Raw genomic sequence first — 9,302 nt, forward strand, 5'->3', positions numbered from 1 at the left:
CATCTTTCTATCCCTTTCCCATCTTTATACCTTAAGTGGCCTCTTGAGCCTAATTATATTTTGCCATGAGAGCAATTGTAAGAATCTCATATCTATAGTGACTGTATGAAAAACTGGTGCTTTCTCCAGATTGCTAATTGGAGCTGACATAATGGTCTCTTGCTATTCAGGTGTTGGGCTGAAAATATGAGATGGCCACTTTCCTAGCCGAGTGGGAAATGCTGACTCCCGCAGGAGAAAATAAGAGAAATGAACAGGGAAAAGCAGAAATCAGAGAGACAGACAGGGCACAGCAGAAAGCAAATGCACACAAAGAGAAAGGGGGACAGAGAGGCAGGGAGACAAACAGCATAAGGGAGAATATAGACAAAGGGAAAGACCATGGAAGACAGAATGACAGAGAAAGGAAAAAGCCAGCAAAGCACATAGGCCAACAGACTGAGAAACAAAGAGGTGGGCAGAGAGACATCCTGAGAGAAAGACACAGTAAATACATATTCATGGGAGAGAAAGGGTCACAGAGTGAGAAGGAAGGAGAGAAATAGAAAGAGAGAAATTCACAGAGATATGGATATTAGGAGAAATGCAGATACAGAGACAGAAACGCCATCTGATAGATAAACAGTACAAGAGCGGGTCATTCAGACAGACAGGGATGGCAAGAGAGATATGAGAGAGAGACAAAGAGAAGCAGCAGACAGAGCGATACGGGATAGAAGGGGAAAGAAGCACACTGGGAGAAGGGAGGGAGCACAGAGGGGAGGAGAGAGGAAGGAGGGAGCCAGAGGGAGGAGGGATAAAGACCTCGTTTGAGTCCTGGGATCTAGCCATTTTCTGAAGCCAAACTCACATAATGAACTTTCAAATCTCATGAACCCAAAAAACTAATTTTTTCTCTTAAGCTGGCATTAGTAGAGTTTTCATCATATGCAACTAAAAAAGTACTAATAAAACCTCCATTGCTAATTACAGTGGGTGGGTCATATTCAGTTAACAATCATTGTTTTCCCCACTGTACACAGGGCCCTTGACAGGAAAAGTTTATGCTGTTGGTTCCATCCGTTACACCACTAGGCATCATATGCCAGTCAGGTGCACAAATGCGTGAAGCTCATAGACCATAGTGGGAGCCAGGAGAGGCACGAAACCCCAGACCCAAGGGCCCTGGAGGGTGGAAACCTGAATTTGTTTCATACCTAATGTCCCATTCTTTTTTTTTAAATCATCACCCAAGGATTTTTTCCATTGATTTCTAGAGAGAGTGGGAAGGAGGGAAGAGGTGGAAAGAGAGAGAGAGAGAGAGAGAGAGAGAGAGAGAGAGAGACATTGACATGAGAGAAACATGAGAGAGATACATTGATTAGTTGCCTCCTGCACATGCCCCTACCGCACACACCCCTACCGGGACTGGAGAACCTACAACTGAGGTGCGTGCCCTTGACTAGGAATTGAACCCGTGACCCTTTAATTTGCAGGCCGACGCTGTAACCACTGAGCCAAACCAGCCAGGGCTCATGTCCCATTCGTATGTGGCCCCTGAGTTATACCAAGCATGGAGACCCATGGTTTCCTAGTCTCCTTGCCTGGATAGTACCTTCTTTGGAGCGTAACTGAACTTGAGAATCTGACCTTTGTTTTGCTCAGTGTCTCCCCCCACACACACCCCACACACACACACACAATAGGAGGAAGGCATGGAAAAGGAAATGTCAGATAATGTAAAATACAAAAGTACATCTTTTTAATTTTGAAAAAAAAATTTATTGAAAGAAAAGAGCTTGGCGCTGAACTCAGGGGCTGTCTTCAGGAAGAGCAGGATCTGAAACGCCATTGAGAATGGGCATTGGTTCAGACAGACATGGCGGGCAAGAGCCTCCAGCACCGGGTGCAAACCAGTCACAGGCCACGCAGCAAAGACAGAACCAAAGGAAGGCCGGCAGCTGCCTCTCGGTCTCTGGGGGCAGGACCTGGGGTGACAGCTGGCACAGGCGGCTTGCTCACCGGCCTGGTGGAGGGGAGGCTGGGACCCTCGGACGAGGTAACAGCAGGTCAAGGCCAAGGAGAGGCGGTGACGAATCCAGGAAGAAGAATGTCTGGGTCAGTGCAGAGCCTTGGAGGAGAGAGAGGAGGGCGTCGGCAGCCACAGGTCCCTGAGTAAACTGGCCCTGCCCCGCTCGGGCCCGTCGCCTCGCCCGCCAGCAAGCTCAGCGGCACTTTCTGCCATTTGGACGCGGGGGCACCATGCAAACCTCGCTGCAGGGCTGGTGCCAAGGCCGGGTCTTAGTCTGGGAAATGACCTCCGAAGTCGCCCGCTTAGACTATGCAGAACGTGCCAGAGTTTCCCCGGCCCGACTCACATGAGAACGCATGTGGCTGAAGCAAGGACAGCACAACGGGAGCCGGTCAGTGTGCAGACAAGCCCACCCACTCCTTTCTATCTCACCTGAGTCACGTATCTGCGGGAAGAGTGGGAACGTCACCTGTGGGCGGGGCCTCGAGGCCTCCTAACCTCGGGAAGAAGGAAAAGAAAAGGGAAATTCATTGGCCTGGCGAGAGGGACACTGCACCTGCCTCTCCTCTCCCCCTCCACCAGGGAATGCAAGAGCTCCCGGTCTGTCCTCACCTACCCAGGCCCATAAGGCTTCCACGCCATAAGGTGAGGCCCCCCAGCCACGCAGCCAGTCACCTAGGGAGGCGACAGAGCCTGCGCGTGCTTCAGGCAGGGAGCTCAGAGCAGGAAGTCCCATCTAATAACTGCCCGACAGCTGTGAGGACAGCGGTGAGGACAGCGGTGAGGACAGCGGTGAGGACAGAGGTGAGGACAGAGGTGAGGACAGAGGTGAGGACAGCGGTGAGGACAGCTGGAGAGCTGCTCTCTCTGCCTGAGAACGAGCCTTCACCGTGCACCTGTGTGAAGAAGCAAGCCTGGACCGGGGAGAGAGCGAGTCTCCCAGTCCCTGCAGCTCCCGCTGACCCCCCAGCCCTTCCTTTCAGGTCGGTAGGCGCGTTCCCAGCACCAGGCTCCCACTCGCTCCCCACCGGCCTCACCTGTCTTCTTCCAAAGGTGGACGACAAGGCCCAGCCCCAGGAAGGCCAGCCCCAGCACAAAGCCCCCAATTCCACTCAGCATCTTGCTCTGGGCAGATTCAGTCTGCGCCCCTGGAAAGTAAAAGCCTGCAGGTCAGTGTCTGTCCCCACACTCCACTGTGTCCTCATCTGGAAGCCCTGAGTCTAGTCCAGGTCAAGGCAGGAGGAGCTCTGGAAGCAGACAGAGGGTCCGGGGCAGCAGGGACCCAGGAGGCAGCAGGGGCCCCAGGAAGCAGCACAGATGGGTGGGGTGTAGGGGTGATGGCAGCTTCTCAGGAAGTGCGTCCACCTGGAAGCCCACAGACCTTCCCCGAGAGACCAGCATTAATGTTGGAGCCCGGCTCTTGGGAGACACAAGCCCGGGCTGACCTGCAGCTGGGGAGTGGGTTAGTACAGGGATGGCCACGTCTTGGGGATAAGGGGACCTCAGTCTTCCATGATCCCAACCCAGAAAGTAGGTGGCCAGAGCTAAGGGGCAACCCACCCGCCAGGCCCAGGTCCTCCCTGCCTCTGCGCTTCCCATCCGGGTGCCATGAGGAGCCCTTACTCCACTCCACTGTGATGGGGCTCTGGAGGCTGGGGTGCTCCACGCGGCAGGTGTAGACATCCCCCTGCTGGGGGGTCATTTCCAGCATCACCAGGATCTGGAAGGTCCAGTCCCCGTTATGGATCAGATTGGTGGACACGACCCCCGCCGTTTCCTCCTGTCCATTCAGGAACCAGCGGACTTGAACGTGGCCGGGGTAGAAATCGGTCACGTGGCAGACAAGCAGGTCGGGGTGCTGCAGGGGCCCCTTCTTGGAGGGGGACACGTTCACTTTCCACTGGGAGGGTGACCAGGAAGAAGACGTGAGGCCGAGAAGGGATCTAATGTGGTTGCCCAAGATCCCGGTGGTCCTGGGGGTTCACTTTCCTGGGAAAAGTGGAGGCAGGCCGGGGAGGGGCTCTGGAGGCTGAGCGCTCCCCTCCCCCGCCCAGGCCCTCCTCTCTCACGGCAGCAGAGGGACACGGGTTTCAAATCATCTTCATTAGAATCCCCGCCCTGGGTATGAACCGGCTACCAATAATTTGTAAGCCTGCTTTCTAGGGAAATAATACCTTTACTCGGTGTTTGCTTGTTTATTAAACAGGATAATTTATGTGAAACTCTTTGCAACATGGACTGATCATTTTTAAGCTCTGCGTGTGTGCATATCCCTACACACATGTGCACAGCGCGGGGACCAGCTCTGACCCGCCACAGGAGCCCAGCAGGGGGCCCGTGGGCAGGGCCTTGTGACCGAGGGAGGACTGAGTTCCGAGCAGGGACCCTTAGCGCTGCCCAGGCAGAGTTCCTCCCGCCTGGATGCCAGGCCCCTCCCCGGCCTGCCTCCACTTCTCCCGGGAAGGTGAACCCCAGGACCACCGGGATCTTGGGCAACCACATTAAATCCCTTCCCGGCCTCCGCGCGAGGCTGCGGCGAAGAGCCGCCCGCCCACCTCGCCTCTGCACAGTGAAGGGAGACATCTCCTTGTAGTTGTGTCTGCACAGCACGTCCACCTGCGCCCGGTACACCAGCAGCAGGTCCTCCTGGCTGTTCCAGCTCTCGGCGTGGGGCCGCCCCAGCTCCGTGACAGCCACGAACACCCCCACGTCGCTGTCGAAGCGCACGATCTCCTGTCGGTTGTAGATTTCGGTGGCCACGAGCCGCACGCGCTGCGTCCCGTTGGTGAAGTAGCAGGTGCCCTTAAACTGGTACACGAAGTCCTCTGCGGTGGGGTGGAGGAGGGGGGTGCGGGGATGGGAGGCCTGTGTCAACCACCCACTCGGCGGGCGCTGGGGAAGGGAGACACCAGTACAGCCACGCGGCTCAATAAAACCTGCTCTCAACCCCCCGAATTTTATCCCCAGGAAGGAGTTCAATGCCTTCTCGGCCTCAAGTCCTGAACTGAGCATTTATTAGAGAAAACCGAAGGTCAAGCAGGAAAACCAATGGAACAGTGAATGATTGGTAACGAAAAGATAAAACTGTCAGTATTTGCATATAAGGGATCTGTGAATAAAGAAATCCAAACAATCTATTGCTAAATGGATGTAAAACGATAGTTTAGCAAGTAGCTTCATACAAGATGTATTTTAAAACATTATATAGACCAAGAATAATTTTTCAATTATTACCACATCAAAAAAAATTTATCTAGGAATAAGACCTACAAAAGATATACAAGATTTCTTGAAGGAAATAATGAAATTTTATGAGATATATTAAAAGATTCCCAAATAAATAAAAAGATATATTTTGAATTGACTCAGTATATTAAAGATGACAATTATGCTAAGTGAATTAATGGATTTTATGCATAGCAATTAAAATTCCTACAGTTTTTTATTATTTAAAACTTTACAAGATGATTCTAAAATTTTGTTGTTGTTGTTAATCCTCATGCAAAGATATTTTTTCCATTAGTGTTTTTAGAGAGAGTGGAAGGGAGGGAATGATGAGAGTGAGAGAGACACATCGATGTGAGAGAAATACATTGATTAATGTCCTCCCACATGTGCCCCAACCATGGCCGGGGATCGAACCTGCAACCCAGGTATGTGCTCTTGACGGGGAATCGAACCCGTGACCCTTAGGTGTGTAGGCCTACACTCTATCCACTGAGCCACACCAGGGAGATTCTAAAATTTAATAGCAAGGATTAGCCAAACTACTCTTGAAGAAGTAAATATTATGAAAAATTTTTCTCTACTAAATATCAAAATGTCAAATAAAACTGGTAATTGTACACTGTGTTATTGACACAGACATAGGAAAATAAACAGATGGCAAACTATATATCAAAATTAGTTCCAGGCATATATTTACAGTAAGTTTACGACCACGGTGGCATTGTAGCTCAGTGGGAAATGGTGCTGTTGTTAATAAACGGTGTCCCAATGGCGGGGGAGAGAGCAAGGCGGGCATGGGCCTCGTGCCAGATGCAAACTACACCTGCGTGAACAGGCCATGCTATGCCACCTTCATGACTCTGGGTGGTAAAGACTTCTCACACAGATCGTTCAAAGCATTAACCATAAGGAGAAAAGACTGATAACTTCAACTTCATTAAAATTAACAACTGCTGCCCATCAAGCAATACTAAGAGAGTTAAGAAGACAAGCCACAAAAAAATAAACAAACAAACAAAAAAGACAAGCAAGAAAATACAAACAGGTATCCGCAAAGCACGCACTGGTCAGGCGCTCAATTCACAACACAGTTCTTTATTATTTTTAATCCTCACTGGGATATGTTTTTATTGGTTTTTATAGAGAGGAAGGAAGAGAGAAAGAGAGAGAGAGAGATGAGTTGCCTCCTGTATGAGCCTCAACTGGGGATCGAACCCACAACCTTTCGGTGCACGGGATGATGCTCCAACCAACTGAGCCACCCAGCCAAGGCCACAATACCTTTTAATATTTTCTAAAAACAAATAAGACAGGTAATATAATAGAAAAAAAGAAAAAATATCTAAATAGATACTTCAACAAAGAGTAAATACTGATGGACAATAAACATGCAGAATGGCTCATCCTCATTAGTAATCAGAGAAATGCCAGCTAAAAATATGGTGAAACACCACTACCTGCCCACAACACAGGGCAACACAAGAAAGTCTAAATGCCAAGAGCTGCCAAGAGTTGGGCTGGCTTTCCTGTGAACTGCGCGAGTGGTAGAGGCAACCAATTTCCATCAGTCGGACCTCCTGCCGTAGAGCTGAAGCCAGCATAGCCTCTTGCCTATGGATTCCAATCTAAGCATATACTCTGGTCTAAAAACGTCAGGCTCAGAGGCTGCAGGATACGTGAAGAAACAGGCGCAGCCCCAGAGTGCGTCCACATTGGAAGGGGTAAGTGTTGCATCTCAAAGTGGAAGTTAGTCCCCGACAACAAATGTGGATGGACAGCCGTTACCTGGGAGATCTGTGACCGACCTCAGACGTAGCACTGGCAAAAGGAGCAAGACAAACACCACATTTATGGAACCACTAATGCTAATCTACATTGTTTAAGGACACATTCATATGTTAGACCCATAACAGAAAGCAAGAAATCAGTATTACAAGGGTCATGAGATTGCAAGCACCGGCTCTGGCAACTGGAAGTGGGCTAATTGGGAAGAGGCTAGTGGGACTTTTTTGGGTGCTGGTAACATTCAGTCATTTTTAACCTGGTTATTATTAGTTGGATATTTCTTTATAACTTCTGTTAATTTTATATCTGTGCTTTATATCATGCCTGTATGGTGTTATATTTCAAAATAACTAATTTTTTAAAAGTGGGCTCATCAGTGTATCCATGTGTGGAAAAACTCAGTGGCATAGTTTGTGTAATGATATCACCCAGGGTTTGGGAATTAGTGGGTGCAAAATCACTGTTAATTTCCTTGCTTTTCGCCATTCTCGCAGCCCTCTCCATCACCAATCCCGATCAAGGGTGCAACAGACTCCCCGCCTGCCCTCCGCCCCCAAGGGCTCTCCTCTCCAGACCGGCGCTATCGCCCTGGCCTGCCACTCACACTCCAGGAGGGGATGGTTCTCTTCACATACGGCGCTGCAGAGACCATGGTGTTTGAACCTCTGCATCCCCGAGTCCCACTGAGCACTGCTTGGCCCAAAAGGGCAGGGCAAATCCTTCTCACTTGGAGCATCGTCCCATACATGGAAAAGATTGTGGGTTCGATCCCTTCTGGGTGCATACAGGAGGCAACTGGTCTATGTTTCTCTCTCTTGCTCCCTTCTTCTCTCTAAAATCAATGGGTAAAAATTAATTAATTAATTAATTAAATCAATGGGTATATCCTCAGGTAAGGATTAAAGAGGGTAAAGTAGTAGTAGTTCGGTACCTTTGTTTTGGTAAAAATGTACTTTTTCTTCCAACTCTGAGATCCCAAAGCCCATTCCCTGAGAGAAAGTATCCTCCTTTCGCCCTAGCTGGTTTTGCTCAGTGGATAGAGCGTCGGCCTGTGAACTGAAGGGTCCCAGGTTTGATTCCAGTCAAGGGCACATGCCAGGTTACCAGCTCAATTCCCAGTAGGGGGTGTGCAGGAGGCAGTCGATCAGTGATTCTCTCTCATTGATGTTTTTATCTCCCTCTCCCTCTGCCTTCCTCTCTGAAATCAATAAATATATATTTTTTAAAAGAAAGACACTACTTTCCTTTCAGCTGCAGAGGATGGAGAAAAGAATGTAGCAAACTCTTTTTCCTAAGGCGGAGACATCTGGACTGTCATGGGAGCCCTTCCAAGTCTACCTGGGACTTCAGAGTGCAACACACCGACCCCACGCCCTTGAGCCCCCAGAACCCCCAGGCCTGGGGGCTGGCAGGGCAGCTGCCCAGCACTCACCTGGAGTCCCTCTGCGGTGAGCCAGGGGCGTCCTCAGCACTGTGAGAACCACCGTCACAATTCCAGCTGCCACCCAGGGGCTTCTGGGGGTCACAGTCATCTTTCCACATGGAAACCGAGACAACCGCACAGAAGCACCGGCAGTCGGCACAGCTGCCAGCAGCTCACCTGACGTTTCACTTTGCAGAAGATGAAAATGGGGAACCCTTCTCTGAGCCTTAGGATTGGACAGTTCTTAGGATTGGACAGTCAACCCAATAGCTTAAGTTCTCATTTGTCACTGGGTAAACACTTTTAATGAAAGCTCTCAATGCAATAAAAGGATTCCTGGGCCACCTACTGCCCAGCACAAGCCTGTATGCGCTGGAATACGCTCAGGGGTTCAGGAACCAGGACAAGAATGCGATTTGGAGTATTTCTTCGGGAACATTTATTCCATTTCTCTGGTTCTTATATTTAGGGTTTGACAGTAGGGAGGTAGGAGGAAGTGGAATGTCATTCCCCGGGAGAGGAGATAACTAAAACCTGTTTATTTCCTTCCTTGATTTGGCACTGGGACACTGTGAGATATAGTATAAATGATGGAGATGATAGATGGTAGATAGATGATTGACAGATCGATAGATAGATAGATAGATAGATAGATAGATAGATAGATAATAGATAGATGATAGATAGTTAGATAGACAGATAGATATAGATAAATGATAGACCGACAGGCAGGCAGGCTTGGGGAGGAGAGGGGAGGAGGGCCTCTCCGTGTCCCTGTCCCTGCACAGAAGTAGCAGCAGGGGCCTGTGAGCAGCGACAGCCGCAGGCCCAGCCAGGTGGTGCTCAGGGAGGAGA

At 49.9% G+C, this 9,302-nt stretch overlaps 1 protein-coding gene across 1 annotated transcript; it reads right to left on the reverse strand.

The window, feature by feature from the left end:
• Positions 1–1,745: 1,745 nt before the first annotated feature.
• On the reverse strand, positions 1,746–8,955 carry LOC102251414 (SLA class II histocompatibility antigen, DQ haplotype C beta chain-like). The gene is made up of 6 exons (XM_014541020.1): positions 8,925–8,955; positions 8,457–8,624; positions 4,567–4,836; positions 3,635–3,904; positions 3,049–3,159; positions 1,746–2,110 (listed from the first exon to the last, which is right to left on the reverse strand). The coding sequence occupies exons 1-6, from the start codon at positions 8,953–8,955 to the stop codon at positions 1,998–2,000; spliced, it is 963 nt and encodes a 320-aa protein (XP_014396506.1). The 3' UTR covers positions 1,746–1,997.
• Positions 8,956–9,302: the final 347 nt, after the last annotated feature.

This window comes from Myotis brandtii, unplaced genomic scaffold, assembly GCF_000412655.1.
Source record: "Myotis brandtii unplaced genomic scaffold, ASM41265v1 scaffold2561, whole genome shotgun sequence".
NCBI lineage: Eukaryota > Metazoa > Chordata > Mammalia > Chiroptera > Vespertilionidae > Myotis > Myotis brandtii.

What these genes read in the sequence shown, in the direction of transcription:
- LOC102251414 (XM_014541020.1), bottom strand. Translation starts at nt 8,955, where the DNA reads ATGACATTCCACTTCCTCCTACCTCCCTACT. An exon ending in CTTCCTCCTACCTCCCTACT is followed by an intron (nt 8,625 to 8,924) that starts GTCAAACCCTAA and finishes GTGAAACGTCAG; the next exon opens with GTGAGCTGCTGGCAGCTGTG. An exon ending in CTTCACTGTGCAGAGGCGAG is followed by an intron (nt 3,905 to 4,566) that starts GTGGGCGGGCGG and finishes CCCAGTGGAAAG; the next exon opens with TGAACGTGTCCCCCTCCAAG.